The following is a 22,082-nucleotide window of genomic DNA, read 5'->3' on the forward strand; positions in this document are numbered from 1 at the left end:
CTGATCTTCAAAACATAACAGTCCATCAAGTATAGAGAAAAACATGCCTCAGTAGCCCCAGGACTGTATGATAGTTCCCTAGGTAATTAAAAAAGGTTTAAATTATGTCTGATATCTATATATCTTCATGTCTATGTACATAGAAATATATGCTATTTCCAGTTGCAGCAAAGTATACAATACAACCTAGGAAGAAGCAATATGGCATAATGGAGAATGCCCTGGACTTAAGAGTTCAGGGCATCTGAATTCAAATCCTACCTCGGATACTTACTAGAAGTGTTGCTCTGGAAGAGTCACCTAACTTTTCTGCCTCACTTTATTCAGCTAGAAAATTGGATTCTGGACAAAATCTATGGCCTTTAAGGCCCCTTTCAACTCTATTTCTGTAATCCTGTATCCTATGAAGATTCTCACAGAAATTATTAAAACAAATTTAAGTTTAAGTGCTTAAAAGATATTTTTCAGCTACTTAAACCAAACTAAAAGCATCCTCTCTTTTCTCAGCATTAGACTAGAGATGCCAAATGTTAAAGGTACAAGCAGTTGCTCCTCTCAGTTTTGCTTTGTTTTAAGGGATATCTATGGGAATAAAGGAAGAATATCAAGAAATGACTGTGGCGTAAAAAGAAACAAAAGGTGGAAATAAAACAAGGGGAAAAAAAGAAAATTGTTCATATGAATGAACAATAAAAGATGCCTTACTAGAATTTTTTTGTCCCCTTTACATCTATTTGTGTTAGGCACAAAACAGGTACTAAATTAAGACCTGACGACTGATTGAATTTTTTCTCTTTTAATCCAGATGTTTCAAGACAGATCCTGAATTACTCCCTGAAATGTTATAAAAAGTGATTATTAGTAAGACACATTAACTCTTCCAGGTCAATCATGTGATTTTAAACACTGTTAAAGTAGATTTTCCAAACCAAATGGATATTTCCTTCTTCCTAATGAGAAAAGTGGCAGCACAGAAATGTGTTAAAAACTTTCAATGACCACAAAACTAGACATACCTCCATATCTGAACAGTGCCACAAATATCATACTGACCTGAAAAAAACTGGATTTCACTAAGAATCCAAATTATTATCAGAGAACTATTTAGACACTGTGAGACTATATTTCAAAGTTAATTAAATGTTTCAAAGTATTTTCTTGAAAGATATGCTTAGATAAAACCAGTATTTTTGAGAAGTAATGCTAAAATTGGTCTTTAAACAACCTTCTACATACAAATAAAACCAAAAGACACTTAATATTCTTAGTTATAGCTATATATCTATTACTCCAATTAGCTATATACTCAAAAGTCAGTTTACGGAGAAAAGGAAAGACCAATATTAAACTTTGTTTTTATCTGATTAACACTGTTTCAAATATACTTGTTAAACTATGGGCCTCAAGAAAAATATGACCTCATTTCTTTTCCCTAGTTTTCATGAATGAGGAACTAAATCAAGAGCAAATTCTGTTTTTTCTTCTATGGATGGAGTACCTGCTATTTCTCTTTATTCTTTTCTTAGGAACCCAGTCATTGAGAAAGGAAGGGCCAACATTCTCATTATTCTAGGTTTGAGATACCATGCCCCTTGCAATCCCTGTTTTAGAATCCAGAAAGACAGACAGACAGACACACATGCACAAGCGTTCTTAACAAATGTGGTAAAGAAATGGTACCTGAACTATTCTTTTTGAGTTGTGTGACTAGAAAGCAGTAAAACTATTCACCAGTGAAAAGTGGTCAGTGTGCACAAGGGAAAAGGCCATGCCTGATCAGTGTGGTGTTTGAAATAGTGAGATAACACAGATGAGGAATAGAAGAACTTGCCATCTATCTTCCTACTATTTCTCAATCCTATCCTAACTATAATTATGACCAGTTATCAAGGAAATTTTAGCATTGTATTCTTCTCTGACCCATGAAGTTTAAGGAATAGCCAAAGACTTTCTCAGCTATACAAGTTTTTGCAGAGTGGAAGGAATGAATTTAACAGGGGACAATAAAAGCACTGGTTTGTAGAAGTGCATGGCAAGGTATGGTTTAACCTGCTCAATAGTCTCCCCAGGACTAAATAAGGAAATTGTAGGAACCTAGAGTAGGAGGGTACCTCTTATTCAGTTCCATTTCAGTGCTTAACATTCTCCAGGTCAAGACCACAAACATATATGTAGCCTTTATTCAGGGTCAGATACTCTGTTAAATGCTGAGTATACAAAGAAAAGCAAAAAAAACCCCTATCCTCAAAGAGTTCCCAACTTTCCTAAGAGGCCTCACCCAGTGATGGTTAATCCCATAATGTCAGGAAGTTTTACTTTATAACATCAATCTCTGCCTACAACTGAACCCTTTTGCTCTCCTCCCCTTTTTAATGTCTTCCATGAAATGGGAGCATAATTAGTTCCTGTTTTACTAAACAACTCTTTGAATTATTGAAGACGTTTATTAATAGCTACTTTTTAGTCTTCTCTCCCTCTGTCTATTTGATCCTTTAACTTTCTCCCTTAGGTTTTATTTTCTAAATTTCATATAGGATCATGGATCTAGAATAGGAATCTCAGAGGCCATCTGGTCTAACCTTTTCATTTTAAAGAAATGACAACTGACACCTAGGAAGATGAAATGAACTCTCTAAAGCCACATAAGCAGTAAATGCCAAAGGTAGGATTTGAAGCCACATCTTCATTCAACATAAGCCATTTTCCTTCAGTTCCACCACACTGCTGCTTAATCTTCTCTAGAAGACCCTTCTTAAACCAGGAAAGACCAAGGACACTTAATCAGAGCTTTACTATTAAAGATGATAATAGAAAGAAAAATTAATAATTTTTATTAACTATATGTGTTTGTATATATCAGAGTGCAAATGCGCATACCATCCACCTACAGATAAACATGCTAATTTTCTAATTTCCAAATCAGCCCAGTCCAAATTCAAGGAATCATTTAGAATTATTCAAAACAATGCAAATACTAACACACTCTGAAAGAGACCAGGTAGTAATAGAACTGCCAAATTATCCTTGACTCTTGAGTTACATAGAACAAATTTCTGTCCAAGTGGAAATTATTTTCATTTTTTTCTTATACCCTTCAAAGTTCTGTAGAGGTCACATGACAAAAGAGGAAAGAAAATTGGCCTTGGAGCCAGAAGTCCTGCTTTTGACACAAAATGGTCCTGGTACCCTATATATAACCTTTTGGCTCTAGGCAATTCATTAAGCTTATGGACTACAAAAGAGGTGAGACCTGCTTGGGTAAAGATAGTTTCCTTATCTAAGAGTACTCTTTAACAAGGTAATCAGAGGCCTACACCCAATTCCTTCCAAAGTCATCACAGAAAAGTCTAGAAACTTTACTTGCTCTCCTTTTTCATTTGTCTATTTTGGTTGCTTTAAAACTGACAGACACTTGCATTCTATGCACTTAACATTCTATAGCTTTTTCTTATGATGAAACATATCATTTAATTTGATCAACAAAGTAACCCTATGTACTAAGAAGTACAAGTATTTTTATCCCTTTCCCCTCATCTTTCAGATGAGGAAATGACAACTTGGAGTGAGCAAGTGACTGAAGCCATGTCATTTGCCTCTAACAGCGCCATTTTATATACTCAATGGCCACCTTTAAAACTTTGCTTGGTTCTAAATGGTATTAGAACTTGGAGAACAGGGGGCAGCTGGGTAGTTCAGTGGATTGAGAGTCAGGCCTAGAGATGGGAGGTCCTAGGTTCAAATCTGACCTCAGATACTTCCCAGCTGTGTGACCCTGGGCAAGTCACTTGACCCCCCCCCCCCCAATGCCTATCCTTACCACTCTTCTGCCTTAGAGCCAATACACAGTATTGACTCCAAGACGGAAGGTAAGGGTTTAAAAAAAAACAAAACTTGGAGAATCAAGTTTTTGTTATTAATTTATATATAATATGAAGATATTTTCCAAGAATTATTTCCACATGTGAACACATTTCCACATCTTAGCATCACAATGACAATAGCAACAAAATAATAATAGCTGGCATTTATATAGTGCCTACTATGTGCTAGGCACTATACTAAGTGCTTTATAAATATTATCTTTTTTGGTCTTCACAACAACCTTAAGAGGAAAGTACTATTATTGTCCTCATTTTACATTTAAAGAATTGGAGGCAAACCAAGTTTAAATGACTTGCCCATGATCATATATATAACTAGTTATTATGTCAGAAACTAGACTTGAGTTCAGGTCTTCCTGATTCCAGAACCAGCATTGTATCTGTGCCACCTAGTTATCTCCCAAGCCTTGTGTTGCTTTCATATAAGCTAAGTAGACTACTGGACAGATATGGGTTCAAATCCTACTTGACATTTACTAACTCTGTGATCCTGGAAAAGTCACCTAAAATTCTTCACCTGATCTTATTTCAACCCTACCTCATAAGATTTGTTGCTAATATCAAGTGAGATAATATATGCAAAATGCCTTGCAAACCTTAAAATGACTGGTAGCTAGTATTAGCTATGTTCAACTTATGACTTAATATGACTTCTAAGTTATTTCATTATAAGAGATTTATTTTCTACCACTTACCTGTTTTGCTTTCATTCCTACTCTCATCAAAACCAGAATCTACCAAGTGTTAAAACTACAAAGATGCAATTATTAGGATAACAAAGTAAAAGAACAGCTTTCCTACTTTCATCGTTCTTCTTCCACAAACATTTCTGTCCTACAGAAACTTTCCTAGGATTCTCTTGAAATTTGTTGGATCTTTGGAATTCAAATAGTGCAGGTTGTTAGATCTGAAAGAGGACTGGCAATGCAGATGCCTCAGACACATTTCTAGATTTCTAAAGGATCTTAGCTAGGTCATAGTCAGTCAATAAACATTTATTAAGGGCCTACTAGGTACCAGGCATAATTCTATACACTGGGGATATGATGAAGAAAGGCAAAAGACGGTGCTTCCTTTCAAGGAATTTGCAGTGTAACAAGAGAGACAACATGAAAGGAACTTTGTACAAACTACATAAGAACTATACACACAAGTATATATATATATATATATATATATATATACACACACACACAAATATGTACCTAAACATCTATGTGGATATACATGTACATATATAATGATAAATTGGAGACAACCATAGCTTCCTGATGCCTAATTCAATTTGGAAAATGAGGGTAAAAACACTAACTCTGCTTCTTAAATGATTTCCTTAATTGTTATAAGAGGTGTTGAGCATCTAAGAGAGGAACAAAATGCCATTAGGTTACAGTGATGCTCAAATGGGATTTTTGGGGGGAGGAGGTATTTTTCCTATCCTCAACTCATTTATAACATTTAGTCTTTTCCCTAACACACGTTCTATTTTATATGATTATAATTTTGCACAAAATTTGTGTGAATTTTGTTCCTTTTGCTAGACTTTTAAGTTATTTTCGAGGGTCAGGAACCTTCCTTTATTCATCTATTCATGACCTAGACTTTGTCCATATTTGGTATTAATCATGTTTCAACTAAATAATATGCCCAAATTCATTCTCTAACCACTAGGTAGCAAACTTATTTTAAATAATTTTAATTCAGATGATTTTCTTATTCCTCACACATTTTGAGGGGGAAAGTACTTAAAACTTTAATAACAGTAACAATTTTATGAATATTTTATTGTATCCACAATGTGAAATATAGTAATAAAAGAAAGGTTAATGACTAGGGTTCCAAATCAGTCCCATAATGTTTTGATTTTCTCTTTAGCTATGCTATTGTCACTTCTTTAAGCATTAATTTGAAAATGTACCAAGATTAATGTTAACATAGAACATTAAGAAGTCCCAAGCATATTTAAGGGCAGCCAGGTGAGGCAGTGGATAGAGTACCCAACCTGGAGTCAGGAAGGGCTAATCTTCCTGAATTCAAACCTGGCCTCAGACAGTTACCAGCTATTGGAACCTTGGGCAAGTCACTTAACCCTGTTTGCCTCAGTTTCCTCATCTATAAAATGAGCCAAAGAAAGGAAATGGCAAGCCATCCTATGTCTTAGCCAAGTAAACTCCAAATGGGGTCACAAAGAAAGAGTACATGACTGAACAACAACAAATGTGTATTTATTATTAGGCTATCACTTCTTGACCCAGATATACCATTAGTAGACTTAAAATAATTAATATCTATTTCCTTTACATAGTCACATGAATACAGTTTACCATGATCTCAATAGGATTGTATATAGTTTGATTTACATCTCTAAAGTTCTATTTAGATTAGAGCATATGTAATCTGAAGCAACCAAAAAGTTCATGGTTACAATTTTTTAAAGCCTTAAGTGAGAAAATAAATTAAAAAGAACATTTTAAGTGACCTACTTGTTCCTAGTAAGTCATGGGCTTAAAAAAGCCAATAAAATATTTAATTGTTGGTTATAATTTTGCATTTCCTGATCAGTATTAAAGCATGTATGGTCATGAAACAGGATCAAGAAGAAATCTAGACTAGAGGTCATTATAATTGTACATCCCACTATGAACATGAATTAATTCATCTGAAATAGGCATCATTCCACTTATATGGCCCTCCCTCTGTCTTGACTCCCCAGCCATATATATCAACCCATTCTGGGTGGTTAAACCTTATGCTTGTCAGTCAGCTTAGACTTGATGATATAAGTAATTGTGCATCGGCAGATGTCTAATAAAAAATAGGCTGTTTGGAATAGCTCCATTTCCCCTCTGAAAGAAGGGGGCAGATATTGAAGATTATAGAGGTCCTGATTTCACAGTCTGTGTCTTAGAATGCTTTAAATAATTGTAAAATGCTCTCCCTGTTACATATGTGACTAGTTTGCCCTTTCTTCATCCAGTTTCCCACTAGGGTAGGGTGACTATGTACCTCCCTTCCTGACTTCACTGCTCCTCCATCCCCCATTTTGCAAAACAATTATCAATCAACACCAGAAGGCAAAGCAAGGCTTTGGCAGCCTAATGATTTTCTTTTCCTGCCTGCACTCCTACCTCAGTGATAACAATATCACCAAGACCAGGTAATGGAGCACACTAGAGTTTAAGTTGCAATCATCCCAAACCCACATATGAAAATGGCAGTTGCCCTTGTTCTTATAGAGGTCTTCTTTAATACCACAGTACCTTACTCAAGTACAGGCCTGTCCTTAGGCTGCTAGAATTTTAATAAAGATTTGTATTATCATTCTTACTCGGATAGGACACCTACACAATTGCCTCATCTCTAGCTTATGTTATCTTCCTTAGCCTTTTGGTCTTCTGAAGATCACCTCTCATGTGTTAGAACAGTCTTTTTTATTAGGTGAAGGAGCCATAAGGCAATATTAGCTAGCATGCTCTAACTCATTTTATTCTAACATATTGCTTTTCCTTTTCATCAGTTAGTGTTCCTAGGGAAACCATAGCATAAAGGATATTAAAAATATATCCAAAAGAAAAATAATGTGGTTTGAGTTTTGGCATGCTGCAAAACCCTTAAAAGATTGCCAGGAGAAGTCTTAAGGGAATGAAAATTCCAGGTGAATAGGCAACCCATAATGCTGCTGAGGTTATCATATTGTAAATTTAGGTCCTGATAACTCTTCAGCAAAAACACAGGAGACACCTAAAGGTGCCAGTTAATTATCAAAAGAGCCAGTAAATACTTTATAAGAATGAACCAGAAGACTGGGGGACCTGAAAGAAGAGAAAAGCAGCTATTCCTTATGCCCTGCTATCATACAAAAGTAAGAAGATGATGAAATAGGTGCATAATTTGAATAAACTTTAAAAACAAATCCAAAATTTTCTATCTATAAACTCTGGTAGCTCATAAGGCAGGTTGATACTGGGAACATTTGATGTTTTAAACGTAAATGTCCTCCAATAAGGAAAATGAAACAAATTCTCCCTTGAGCTGCATCACAGAAAGTCTACAGCTTTATGCAGATGCAATGAATCAAAAGTACTGTGAGAACAGAGGAGCTAATCCAAGTAGGTTGTTATCATTTGAAGGTTAAAACTTGAGCCTTCTGTTTTACCAAAAGTATTTTCAAAAAAGTATACTTTCTAACAAAAAGTACATCATACATCTTAGATGTTCTGCTAAAACAAGTATTCTTGAAGAAATCTAATTTGATAAACTGACCACTAAAAGTCTTATTTGTAGGAAAGGTGTGATCTATGAAAAGAATCCTTTGAAACAGCATTCTGAGGCTTAAAAGGCTCCTCATCACATCAACTCACAAATTCTATCTAGTATTAGAATCAGCAGAATAAGTTGGTTCTCTATGTTAGTGGTTCTACCGGAGCAGGTACCTAGCAGTGGCTGCTGAGGAGGCTGCAGCACTGTATTTGCAATGACGCCACATGAAGAAAGAGAAATGGGTGAAAAAAGGACAAATGATTTGGGGGGAGGGGGGGTAATAAAAAAAATAAAAATAGGTGTTCACCTCACCTCTTGTGCTAAGCAATAAGTGACCCACAGGTAAATTTAGCAGTACCCATTTAAGCTATAAGTAATCTTTTCCTACTTTAAAAATATCAGTTCTTCTTGGGATATTAACTTGTAAAATTACAACAGAAAGCTCTACCTATCACCCTTATGTAAATACAAATCCGGCAGTTAGCCTTTGAAAACTAGTTTTTAATTAAGATACAGAACAGAGGGTTATATAACTACAAATTACATAATCTTCCTGTGCACTGAAAGCCTTTTCATTTATATGTGAAGTGTTCAACATTCATCGGAGAATTTAAAAAGTCTAATGAATAATAATAATTTTTTAAAAGGATAGAAAACAAGATCACCCTAGATAAAGTGAGTAGCAAAGTCCAACACACTGCGTCCAGGTTAAAGAGACACACAAACTAGGGGAAATCACTTTGCTCCAACAAATAAATGTCAATCTACTGAGAAACGAGTATTTGCAGGGCAGGTATCCGATAACTGAGTTTGTGCATATACCCGAGTCTAGTGAGTCTTCCTTAGTTTTCTTTGTAAATATCTTTTTTCAGGTTCTACACAAACCCAGACCTGGGTCTCTGGATCTAAGAATTAAACCCCCCCAAAGGCAGAGGCTGCTAAAGAGGATCAAATGCAAAACAGGTGTGTCGCCTGGGACTATCCAATTTCTGAGTAAAGGGAAGAGGGCGGGTGGGATGCACTACTTGAATCTGCGAGCCCCGGAGCTAGAATGGATCTCAAAGGACAGCTCCTACTTGTGTGCCTGAGCTGAAGACTACATTTATCTAAAGAGAATATAAGGGAGAAGGGGCCGCGCTGCTCGCAGTAAGTTTACCTGCTCCCCGAAGTCGATGGCTATATTGGTGATGCCCAGAGGTACCAGGAACCGGATAAGGGGCCAGTAGTGAGTGAGCGCTGGAAATTTCACCATAGTCCCAGCTGTGTGGTGACCCCAAACACATCTGCCGCAGCAAAGAGACTCTGCAGGAAGGTGAGGGAAGAGGAGGGAATGAAAAAGGGAGAGCAAAAAAATATATATCTATAATAAAAAATAAATAAATGAAGGGAGGGAGAAGAGAACGAGAGCGAGCAAGAGAAGGGAGAGAGGATGGGTGGGGAAGATCTGAGCTCAGAGATGAGGAAGCGCCGAGGGGCAGCTCTCCTCTGCTGCTCCCAGCTCTGGGCCGCCTGGTGTTGTTCTAGCAAGAAATCCAAAAGATCAAGTCCATCCCCGCTGCCCTCCCACACAACAATGATCTGCCGGGAAAAAAAAGAGGAGGGACAGCAGCAGCGGCGGCGGCACCCCCACCAGCAGCAGCAGCAGCAGCAGCAATTTCTGCTGACAGCTTCTCCATTATAAGAGCTCTGGGGCCCGGAAATAAATAAATAACCGCGCGCACGAGGCTCCGCCGCCGCCGCCACGCAGAGGAAATGTGGGGCGCAAACAAAAACAAGAGCCCCGGCGGCGCGGGGCTGAGGCGGCCGGGAAGCCTGCCTCTCCCTCTGCGTCCTCCTCCGCCTCTTGCTCTCTTTCTCTTTTTCCTCCTCCTTTTGCACCTCCTCCTCCTCCTCCTCCACCGGGATATGTGGGGGGCTCGCTCGGCTCAGGAGTCGCTGCAGCCGTAGGAAGCCACGGGTCCCGCACCGGGCACCTCTGGCCACTGTCACCGGGCAGTCGCTGTTTCTGCCGCCGCTGCCCCGGGAGGGCTGGGCCCGGGAGCTTCCAGCGCCTTGGGCCCGGCGCTTTCTCTTCGGCGAACCGGGGACCCCCCCGCAGTCGCCACCATCATCACCGCCTCCTCCACCTCCTCCACCGGCTCGGGGCGTGCGTCTAGCTGCCCGGCCTCTCGCTGGCTCGTTAGCTGTTTCTCGGGCTGGAAGCACGTGGGCTTTGACACCGCGGTGTGTGTGTGTGCGCGCGCGTGTGTGCGTGTGCGTGTGTGTGTGTATGTGTGTGTCTGGCTGCTGCCGGAGAGCCAGCGAGGGAGGGAGGGAGTGAGGTAGGGAAGGGGAAAGAAAGCGAAGTCATCTCACTTCTCCTCCTAATGCCCGAGCCTGGCCACGGCAGCTCCGGGGCAAAGCAGAAGCCCTTGGGGGGGAAGGGGGGAGGGGATGATCTGGGGATCCTGGCGTGCCAAGGGCTCAGCTTCTCGCTGGAGGGAGGGGAGTGTGCCCCGGCTTGACTCCTTCTGGGCGCCGGGCTGCCAAGGCTACAGAGAAGTTTCAGTGGGCCTCTGTTCCTTCTCCAGGATGGATGCTCGCCCTGAATGCCGAGAGAGACAAAAACACCCAGACTGAGGAAAAAGAAGGGAGACACACATAAACAGAAAGAAAGAAAGAGGAGAGGCCCTAGAGAAGCTGGTTTTCAGTCTGGTATTTGTCCTGGGCCCCAGGATTTTCTGGAAGAAATACTAGAGAACTAGATACTCGGTAACTAGAATAAATTTCAGGAGATGGGGGTGTGTGGAAATGGAGAAATATATATATTTTAAAGGGTTATACAATATATCATGAGTCACTGAATTCTTTAAGGAAAATTTATTTTAAGTCCTACTATGTACTAGACAGTACAAGGGCTGGTGACGCAAAATCAAGAACAGGAGCTAACAGAAGAGTGCAAACAAAAACAAGAAAGCCCTTCTCTTTTTAGAAGGTTACCTTATGTTACTAGTCAGGGAAAAAAAATTATGTTCTACAGCTAAATTAATGTACTGCTGATGAAGATATGAATTACAAAGAAGGGGAGGAAGACTTTTAATGATACAGAATGAAGTAAAGAGAAAGCAAAAAAACAACATACACTGTGACTTCAAGAGTGAAAAGTACATATAAGGTGCTTACTATGTGCAAAATACTTTGCTAAGTGCTGATGAAAATACAAATAAGGCAGTGCTTCCTTTCAAGGAGCTCATATTCTAAAGGGAAAAGATAGCTCAATTTAAGAATAGGTAGGTCTAAGTCATATTAAAAGGTTCCATCATGCTCACAATATAGCAGCAAAGCAAAAGATAATACATCTTTGTTAATATCACTTCTAATAAAATTTTATTAACTTCTGATGTTGAACCTTTTAACAGAACCATGGACTTTGGGGCAAGTTCTTTTACTTCCTAAGGACAGGGCTGTAGCACTTACCAGTTGTCAGGCCACATCTCCTTGGGGGGTTGCTTTCTACAACAATATCTTCCAGAGCTGGAAGCAGCATCAGGAGCCTGAAAAGTGTTGTCATTCAAGGCTCTTCGATTTTCCTGTTTGTCAATGACAGTTGGTCAGCAGGTGGTGTTAGTAATAGCAAGGGAGAAGGATTTCATGCATATAGTAATTGTTCTCTACAAAGATGGCTACAGACAAAGTAGGTCCTAGAAGCACTTCCTTCTTTTCCCTACCTTCTGTCAACTTCCTTTTGAGTGTTGTCTTCTTCATTAGACTGTAAGCTCCTTGGGCAGAGACTTTTTTGAATCCTAAGTAATTAGGGTAGTTTTTGGCACACCATAGGCACAAATAAATATTTATTGATTACCTGACTAGTAGGGAGGACTAACATTAAACAGTCTAAGTAACTCAACTAGCATGCTAACTAATATGGAGGACTGATTTCTCTGGAAGTGGACAATCAAGTGCCTTTTAACACAAGTCATTTTCAAACAATATTTCTGTTTATATATATACACTATATGTATATAGACACACATATACACACACACATATATATACATACATATATATATAATATCCTCTTGGTTCTACTTATTTCACTCTTCATACTTTCAGGTAGGGCTTTCCCTGTTTTCCCAAAATTAATCTGCTTATTTATTTTGGTGCAGTAGTATTCCATCACAATCATGCCACAACTTGTTTAACCATTCCCCAATTGATGGGGATCCCTTCAACTTCTAGTTCTTTGCCACCACAAAGAGAGCTGCTAATAATATTTTAGAAGAGGTTCTTTTCCTTTTTCCCTGATCATCTTAGAAAATAAATGGAATAGTGGTATTGCTGGGTAAAAGGTATACACAGTTTTATAACTGAGCATCATTCTAGATTGCTCTCCAAAGTGGTTGGATCAGTTCACAGTTCTATCAACCATGTATTAGTGTCCCCATTTTCCCACATCTCCAATATTTGCCATTTTGCCCTTTTTTTTTTGTTTTAACCAATCTGGTAGGTATGAGCTGCTTTAATTTGCATTTCTCTATCAATAATAATTTAGAGCACTTTTCCATATATTGATATATAGTTTTGATTTCTTCACTAAAAACTTCCTGTTCATAATATGAATTTAATATAAATTGTACCCCCTTATTCTGTTTGAAAAATCATTCTCAATTGAATCAGCCTCACTCTTTGATGGACTACACATGCATACTATGGCAGAATGCCAGAGGTCTTTTGACTCAAATGCTATGTGGCTGTCTTTGTCTTGTCCCTGATGTGGTAATCCAGCATATGGAAGGGACTGATGGAAGTCCCCATGTGAGGGGTGACATGTCCAGTAGTCAGTACTCAGGACAAGGACCACGTTAAAAACTGTCCATCAGAGAGTCCCAAGAGAAGAGGCCATAACTGGCTTTATAAGCCAATGACATGGATAGCCATTCTTTCCCTTGCTGGACATAAAAAGCTCTCTTCCACCTTCTCTGGAGTGTTTAGTGCTGGGCAGGCATTGGCTTATCTCACAGGTTTATCTTTAGGTCAGCACTGCTTAAGCTTCCAGAATTAGGGTGGCCAGGTGATCATGTGGTCTTTCTCTTTCTCATTTTTACTAATAAATAATTAGAAATTAATATCCAGTCTCCAGAGAATTTTAATCATTACAGGATCATATTCTTAAATATTTGATAACACTATATATTTTAGATATGACACCTTTAAGAAAATTTCTTTAAAAATTTTCCCTCAACTTACTGCTTTACTTCTAATTTCAACAGTTATTAGTTTTATTTGTATAAAACCTTTTTTATTTGATGTATTCAAAACTATCCATTTTACTTCTCACAATGCTTTCTATCTTTTGTTTACTGTTTACGTATAAATTCAAAGACATTTTAAAACAATGAAAAGTTGAATTTTTCTTAAAGTACAACTATTACAATGAAGTATTTTAATGTATCACAATACTATGGCTTGTAATTGTTTGCTGCTATACTTTTAAAAACCCAATTCAATTTAAGGGAAAAAATGTCATACATATATACAACACTTCTAAATTTGATTTGCAGCCCCCATGGTAAAATACAGTCATGTAATTTCATTTTTTTTTTAAACTCTTACCTTCTGTTTAATACTAAGACAGAAGAGTGACAAGGGCTAAGCAATCAAGATTAAATGACTTGCCCAAGATTACACAGTTAGGAAGTATCTGAGATCATATTTGAACCCAGGACCTCCAGTCTCTAGGCCTGGTTCTCAATCTACTGAGCCACCAAGCTGCCTCCTCCCCACCACCACCCATACCCAAAATGGTTGTCTAAAGATAGCAAGCAAAAAGTACAGTGAGAGCTTTGTATCCTGACCACAAGTTTCAGAAGTATTATATTCAAATGTAAAATTGATTTGTGATAGAAAATCTAAACAACACTTTCATAGTAAGAAGGCCAGCTAATGAAACCTATTGTGCTAATATAACAGACGTTATTAGCCCTTACCATGGAAATAATAAAAATATCTCTTGGTAACTACTGTTATAAAGAAGTTAGGTAATCTGGGTAGTGAGGAGGATAAAGTGATATAGGTGATTGGATGATGAATGAAGGAGCTAGCTGAGTGTATGGAAGGGATGAATGAGGTGGTATATAGGAGGGTAGGGGAATGACAGGGAGTATACAGGAGGGCAGCTTAAACAGGCTTATTTACTGAGGCTAAAGACAGAGGATACTGGGGAGATAGGCTGAACCCTTCAGGCAGGGAAGGTACCTCTAAGGTACAAGAGGAATTTGGGCCAGACATAAATATTTAGATTGAGGCTGGGGTTTCTCTTGTCAGTTTCTAAAGTCCCTTGAGAGAGGAGACAAAAGGGCTCCTCCCTGCCAGTGAAACTGATGGCTACAGGAAGTCTTGGGTAGGTACTTCCTGCCAAAATGGATGCCTGTGGTTCCCTCAAGAAATAAAAAGATAATAATTTCTTCCCTCTTCAGCCCTTGCCTTAATCTTTGATACAATGATTCACAAGAGACTTGTATAAGTAACAAAGGGGATTTATTAAAGTCAGGAATAATCTAACCACTGCTAGGGGAGAAGGCTGGTGTTGGGGGATGGGTCACAGGAGAGGGTTAGACTGAGAGAGTCGGGCTCCCCCAGTCAGGAAGGTTTGACTGCCTTTGAAGTAAAGTATCAAATCACTAAATTAGGGGTAACTTCTTTTAGGATGCCCTACTTGCCTACAGAAACTAAACCCACAATGTCCAATCACCAAGCCCACCCTTCCTCCCAGGGCCCAAAGGGAAATTCAGGGGAAATAGCAGGGATGTAATGGAGAGATTGGGGAAAGGTCCAGAGAAATCAGATAGGTCCAAATTTCCCCAAGACAAAATAAGCACAGGCCAGTGCCGAAGCCAAAAGGCCAAAACAAGCTGAAAAGCCGGAACCAACAGGCTAAGCCAAAGCCCCAAAAGCAAAAGCCCCCAGGCAAAGCAAAAACCAGAAGGCAAAAGCCCAGTCAGTTGGAATTTCAACCCTATTTATAGCCTCAGGCTCCAACTGACTTTCTGAAGATTCTAAAACCTCTTATTGTGACAATTTGAAATTATAGAAGCAAAAGGCTTCTGCTAGCAACCTTGCATTACACTACAAAGTAGGATTCAAGAAATGCATTATTGGAAGAGGACTTGGACTACTAATATAATGAGAGGACAACCTGAGTGCAGAAACAGATATTTTCTGAGTTTTAAAAATAATGTTAAACTCCCTAGAGGAAAGTGGGTAGGTCCTCAGTAGATGATTTAGGGGAGGGTATAGACACAATCTAAACAGAATGAGAAGAAATCTGGTTGAGGGCAGCTGGATAGCTCAGTGGATTGAGAGCCAGGCCTAGAGACGGGAGGTCCTAGGTTCAAATCCGGCCTCAGACACTTCCCAGCTGTGTGACCCTGGGCAAGTCACTTGACCCCCATTGCCTACCCTTACCAATCTTCCACCTATAAGTCAATACACAGAAGTTAAGGGTTTAAAATTAAAAAAAATTAAAAAAAATAAAAAAAAAAGAAATCTGGTTGAAATCTGAATCAGTGTTAATATCACAGATCCATCCAATGCCCTCTTTTCTCATAGGTAAGTTCTTCCTGGAACCTCCATATGGAGGGAGGTTCTAGACCAATGGTGCTTCATTGTTTGGACTTTACCACTATGCTGTCACTCCAGTACATTAAAAGTTAGCCCACACACATATTTTCAGCAACCTTTTATGTATTATCTATTCCCTTTTTTGTTTTAGCTTGTAGCATCAGGGACAGTCCTGCTTGTTTGTATTTGAATCCCCAGTGATCAACATAACACTTAGTACTTAATAAATGCCTATTACCTTGACTTGTAGTAACATTCTTTCCTATTAAAAAATATTGCATTATTAAAGAATTTTGTTTTAAAAGCAAAAACAGGAAGCACATGCATACTGTGTTTACCTGAAAGATAGGTATAGACCATTTTTTAAAAATTGGTTAATTTCAGATGTAGTAAGGATATTTAAATGAGTTCTATCATAAGTAAGCCTTTTGTGGAAGAAAAAAATGTCAATTTTTGATAAGGTATATAATAACCTCATAATTTATCTATTTTATCAATTTAGGTTTTTCTATATTCACTTAGCTTAAAGAGAGCTAAACTAATATAGACTAATTAGTTCAGTTGGTATACATGAAGGGTCATGGGCTTAATCTTCACTTATATCAGTTAGCTTCACTATTTTTTCCCACATACAATGACTAGACAGTTTTTCTGTACTTAGTATCCATTTAGGTGAGAAAGTCTGAATGAATCAATGCAAATCCATTATTAAACCATGCGCTTTTAAATTCTGCAACCCTAACAACCCTGAATTGGTATTATCTTTGGTTATAAACAGCATCTTAGATTCAAAATTTATAAAAATTTCAGGAACACATGATCTCTGTTAAAGTGAATGAATGATTTAACAATTATCTGATTTATTTCACAAAAATAGAATTACAGAATTTCAGAATCACCTGGGACCATTATTGGCTTCAGAATTCAATTTATACCTAGCTATACCTTGCAAATGAATATGTAGTCTTTGCCTAAAGATCTACAATGAGAGAAAAGTCTATATTTTTTGAGGAAGCTTAGGAAACTTTGTGGATAGCTCTTATTGTTAGAAAGTTTTCCTTTGTTTCAAATCTAAATTTACTTATTTTAAAATTCTAAGGTTTGTTCCTTGTTCTTTTGGGGACAAATAGAATGAATCTAATTCCCCTTGTACAAGGAAACTCTTCAAATACTTAAAGCAGATACCAAGTTTCCCTAAGTCTTCTGTTCTCCAGGTTAAACATCCCTAATTTTTTCTAATAGTCTTCATTAGGCTGGGATTTGAGATCTGAGACCATCTTATTAGTCTACCCCTGCATATTCTTTATTAATGTCCTTTCTGATCAATTGAAGTGACAAATTCTGCTAATTCAAACTCTAAATAGAAGGTTTTGGCCTGTACTATTCAGAAAATCTCACTTGATGCTACATAAAGCCAGGAAAATAGTAAGAACTAGTGTTTAAGTCTGTCTCTCAGTTATGTGGCAGCCATGAAAATAATTCAAAGCAGTTGATAATTTGAAAGCAATTTTTGTTATGTTTTGAAATATAGTCTTTATTTTGGAGTAGTTTTTATTGCTTTGTTATTGTTGCTTTGCTACTATTGACTGCACCTTCATTATGGGATTGTCTAAGTTGGACTTTATTGCTTTGGATAAAAAGCAAATAGGGTATGATCTTCAGAATAACAATGAATAAAATGAATTTCTGGTTATGAAAATGTTTTCTTGGTAATGAAAAGAATCTTTAGATCAATACGTCACCATATGGACCTAGTAGCAGCATACAAAATAACTTCAGCCTTAGTCGTTTGTTCAAAAAGACACAGCAAAAATCATGTACATTCTTGAGTCAGATAGTAGATAACTTACCTTTTCAGGAATTGATAAGATATGAGAATTGTTAGCCAGAATTGCTATAATGAACTTTGGTTTGGATCTAAATATCTGGTATGAAAAGAAAGTGGACAATAAGTTTATAGAACTACATGTAGAATCAATCTGATAGTACCTGCCCTAGATCCTGGCAACTAGCATGATCTAAAAGATGATTATCAATAAAGACCTCTCTGAAAAGGTAAGGCTGCACCTAGAATTCATTCCTTCATTGAATAAACATTTATCAAGTATCTCCAGTATCTAAAGTACTCTGCTAGGTTCTAGGACAATAAAGATACAGAAATAAAGTCCCTTTCCTTAAGAAACTTGAATTTTAATAGAGGAGAATGGTAGCATGCAATCCATGCATCAAATTAATAAAGGGTGGGATATAGTAGAGAAACCTATAAAAAGTATTCTAGGAAAATTTGAGGAAAAAGGCAATACTTTCAGTTGGAATGACCTCAGATGATTTTACAGAGAAGAACATAAGTGAGGACTCAGTTTTGAAGAGAAAGAATCTAAAGAGTTGAGAGAAGGTATTCTGGTCATGGAGGGACAGGTAGTCTGTGAGAATACAGAAAAGCAAGAGATTGCTTAGAATATTCAAAGAACAATTCTAATAACTCATTTCTGTGGGGGAGCAAAATACGTGAAGGGGAGTAATGTGAAGCAGGCTGGGAGAAGTATTTGGAGCCAGATTATATAGAATCTTCAATGCCATGCTAAGGAACTTGGATTTTATCCTATAGACATTTTAGGAACACTGGCATAATCAAATCTGCTCCCTTGGAAGATTATTTTGACAGCTGAGTGTAGAATAGATTTTAGGGAAACCAATTATGAAGTTATTATAGTAGCCCAGGGAGGAGGTAAGAAGAAAAGGGAGAATAAAAAATGACTGAGGATTTTAGGCAATATGATAAGAAGAATGATAGTGTCACCAACAGCATTAAGGATGTTAGGAAGAAGGAAATTTTTATTTTTCCATTGTGGGGGTAGAAAGTAGAGATGAATAATAACTCAGGTTTATGTAACCTTTTAAGTTTTTAATAAATTTTTAGTTTTATATTATTCTCATCTCTGAATATATCTCTCCCTTCTCCTCTACTCAGTGAGTCATACTTTATAACAAAGTAGAAAGAGGGGAGAAAAAACTCAGTTCATTAAAAGTGAACAAAACATCAACTCAGTCGATCAGCATGTGAGATAATTCCATGTTCTTAGTCCTCCATTTCTGTAAAGAAAAGAAGGAGAGGCATCTCATCTCTTTTCTGGGACTAAGCTTGGACATTATAATTTCACAGTGTTTGTGTTGAGTTCTTTATATTCTTTCCATTTATATCAGTGGTGTCAAATTCAGATAGAAATAGGGTCATGTAAGGATCCCGGCAGGCTGCATATTGATTTAGAAAATCACATATTAATATTATGTTTCATTGAATTTTTATTTTATTAAGTTTTTCCCAGTTACATTTTAATCTGGTTCAGGCCACTCTCAGGAGTATTGTGGGCCACATGTTTGACACCTCTGATTTACAATAATTGGCTTGCAAAGGATGTGGAATTTAGTTTCACTTATTATACTTATTGTTTTCTGGTTCTGCTTACTTTACTCCACTTCAGCTCATATAAATTATCCTATGATTCCATGCATTCTTTGTAGTCATAATTTTTTTATGGAGCTGGAGATTTCATTTTTATGCAACAATTTGTTTAGTCCTTCCCCAATGCACCAGTTCTTAGTTACTATAAGAAGTGCCTTGAATATTTTGACATATATGGGATCTTTCTGTTTTGAAATTTTTGATTTTTTAATGGGTCTTCTGAGTCAAAGAGTATAAACATTTTAGATATTTAAGAAAAAAAGCAAACTCCACAGATTATTTTTTTAGAATGGCCATTTTAAACTTCATTTTGGATATAATGAGTTGCAGAGCTACATGGACATCAAGTTGGCAGTTGTAGCTATATGTCTGGAGTTCAGGTGAGAGATTACACAGATTTGGGAATTACTTTCAAAGAAATGAACCCAAGGAAAGAGATTAGGAAGAGAAGAGATTAAAGGATAGAACCTAGGGCAGAGGGGAGACACATACCCTTAAGATCCAGGAAAAGGCAACGAACTGTTGAAAGAGTTTAAGGTGAAACCATCAAACAGAAGAATCAGGAGAAAGCAGTATCATGGAAATCAAGGGAGGATAAAGTAAATGGGAGTAAATCCAGCTCCTAAAACAGAGAGAAGAGATCGCAGGCTCTCTGTGAGAGGAAACTTTAGTAGTTAGGTGGTAGTGGGCAAGTCTTTCTGGATTAGATGAAAACTGTGTTGAATCTTGGAGGAAGTTAAGGAAACTAAATTGTAGAAGTGAGGAGCCATAGAATTCTGGGAATCAGATAGTACAAAGGTACCATGAGAGTAGACAAAGTGATGTTTTCAGGGAACTGGAAATAGGCCAACATAATGGAACATTGTGCGTAAGAAGACTAGAAAATTGTGAAAGGGGCTAGATTATAAAGCATTTTCATTGTCAAAATAGAGGAGTTTATATTTGATCCTGGAGGTAATAGGAAACTATTTGGTGCTCAGTAAGGAGGATAGGATATGTGTTAGATACTTCTCCACTTCTTGCCTGTGGAGTACTCTTTCACCTCCCCCACCCTGTAACCAGTTGGAAGTCAGTTAACTGCCTTGCTATGGAGGATATTTCTAGCTTAATAACTTCTAGGCCAAGATGGTAAGTGGATAAAGATTAAACCCCTTGAGATAATATCTTTCTCTGTATTTATTATTTTCCCACAGGATAAAATAGGTGAGGCTTGATATCTTAGGAGCAGCCCACTGGCTCTGAAGCTAAGATCAACTTCAGAGCCACTAGAAAGAGAAACTTGCCTTATGAAGGATGTGAGTATTTCCCCAAATTATCTGTATCCAGACACAGTTCCTAGATGATTAAATTTAATGATGTCTGGGAATAGGAAGGGGGGAAATGGTTTAGGATTGAGAGGTAAGGGAAAACTATTTAAATCAGCTATGTCAAAAAGCAGCCCCTCCCCCCAAAGGGGGAAATGTCTCTTGAATGACTGACCTCCTATCTAAGCCCCTAATAATCTTCTTTCTAAACCTAAACAGCTAAACTAAGGTAGACTGTGGTCTTGCTTGAAGGTCTACCAAAATAAAGCAGCCCTGGCTGCCAGGGACTGTCTTAGCCCCCAAGATACCTAGAGTGTCCCTCTGCTCAGAGCCAAAAGCAAAGAGTTAGGACCCTGCAAGAAGGGTGACTTAGCTTTTATACCAGGACTCCAACTGCCTTTAACTGCCCCCTCCCTTAGAGTTCTGGGGGGGCACTATGGAATTCTGTGATGCAGCTTAAACCCCTCTCTGCAGCTTGAACCCCTCTCAGAAATATGGATCCCACAACATGTCTAACATAGTGAGAATGACATTTTAGAAAAATTATCTTGGCAGTTTATTGGAGGGTAGATTAGAGATGAGACTTAAAGCAGGGAACCAATTAGAAGGCTATTACAGTAGTCCAAGTGAGAGTTGATGAGAGTTTGAACTCTACTCATGAGTAGAGAGTACAGCATTGAGTAGAGAGAAGGGGACATGTATGAAGGGGATCTTATGAAGGCAAAAGTGACAAGATTTGACAATAGATTGTGGCATGAAGAATAGTGAGGAATCTAGCAAGTCTTAGTTCATGAGCCTTGGTGACTTGGGAAGAAGATGGTACACTTCACAGTAATAAGGTATGTTAGGAAGAGAGAAGCATTTGGCAGAAATGATAATATGTTCTGTTTGAGGTATGCTGAATTTGAAATTCTAAAAGGTAGAACTAAGAAGAGAGATGAGGCTAGATATGTAGGTCAGGTAATCATCTGTATAGAAATGATGCTTGAACTAACAAGATCACCAAGAGAGATAGTATAAAGGAAGAAAGAGGCCCCTGCCCAGAGCCTTGGGGACACCTACTCTTAGTAGATATAACAAGAATGAAGAACCAGCAAGGGAGATTGAAAAGTAGTTTAACAAATAGGGAGGAGAACCTAGCCATGAAAATCTAGTGATCCTACAGTATCCAGAAAGTCATGATAAACTTCAAATGCTTCAAAAAAGTCAAATGCTGAAGAGATTAGGTTTGGCAGTTAAAATATTATTGGTAACTTTGAAGAGGGCAGTTTGATTTGAATGATAGATTAGAAATCATATTACAAGGAAGAAATGGAAGCATCTAAAGGACTAACTTGGCCTTCTCAAGGACTTTGGCAGTGATGGGAAGAAGATATAGGAGAATTCCCATCAAGGGTATTAGCATCAAGTGAGGATTTTTAAGGATGGGAGAGATGAGTACATTTATAAGCAGTACTGAAGGAACTAGTGGATAGAAAGAACTTGAGAATAAGAAAGAAGGGGGATAGTAGTGGGAATAATCTACTGGAAAAATTGGGAGGGGAGGGGACAAAGGGATTAGTTTGAGGAATTAAC

At 37.9% G+C, this 22,082-nt stretch overlaps 1 protein-coding gene across 1 annotated transcript in view; it reads right to left on the reverse strand.

The window, feature by feature from the left end:
* ANKH (ANKH inorganic pyrophosphate transport regulator) overlaps positions 1-10,173 on the reverse strand; it is a 189,479-nt gene extending 179,306 nt beyond the window's left edge. Inside the window, exons 1-2 of the mRNA XM_044681999.1 lie at positions 10,020-10,173; positions 9,298-9,443 (exon numbers count right to left, since the gene is read on the reverse strand). Coding sequence (XP_044537934.1) covers positions 9,298-9,393 — 96 coding nt within the window. The 5' untranslated portion in view covers positions 9,394-9,443; positions 10,020-10,173. The remainder of the gene's footprint in view (positions 1-9,297; positions 9,444-10,019) is intronic.
* Between the last annotated feature and the right edge of the window lie 11,909 nt (positions 10,174-22,082).

This window comes from Gracilinanus agilis, chromosome 1 (genome assembly GCF_016433145.1).
Source record: "Gracilinanus agilis isolate LMUSP501 chromosome 1, AgileGrace, whole genome shotgun sequence".
Classification (NCBI taxonomy): domain Eukaryota; kingdom Metazoa; phylum Chordata; class Mammalia; order Didelphimorphia; family Didelphidae; genus Gracilinanus; species Gracilinanus agilis.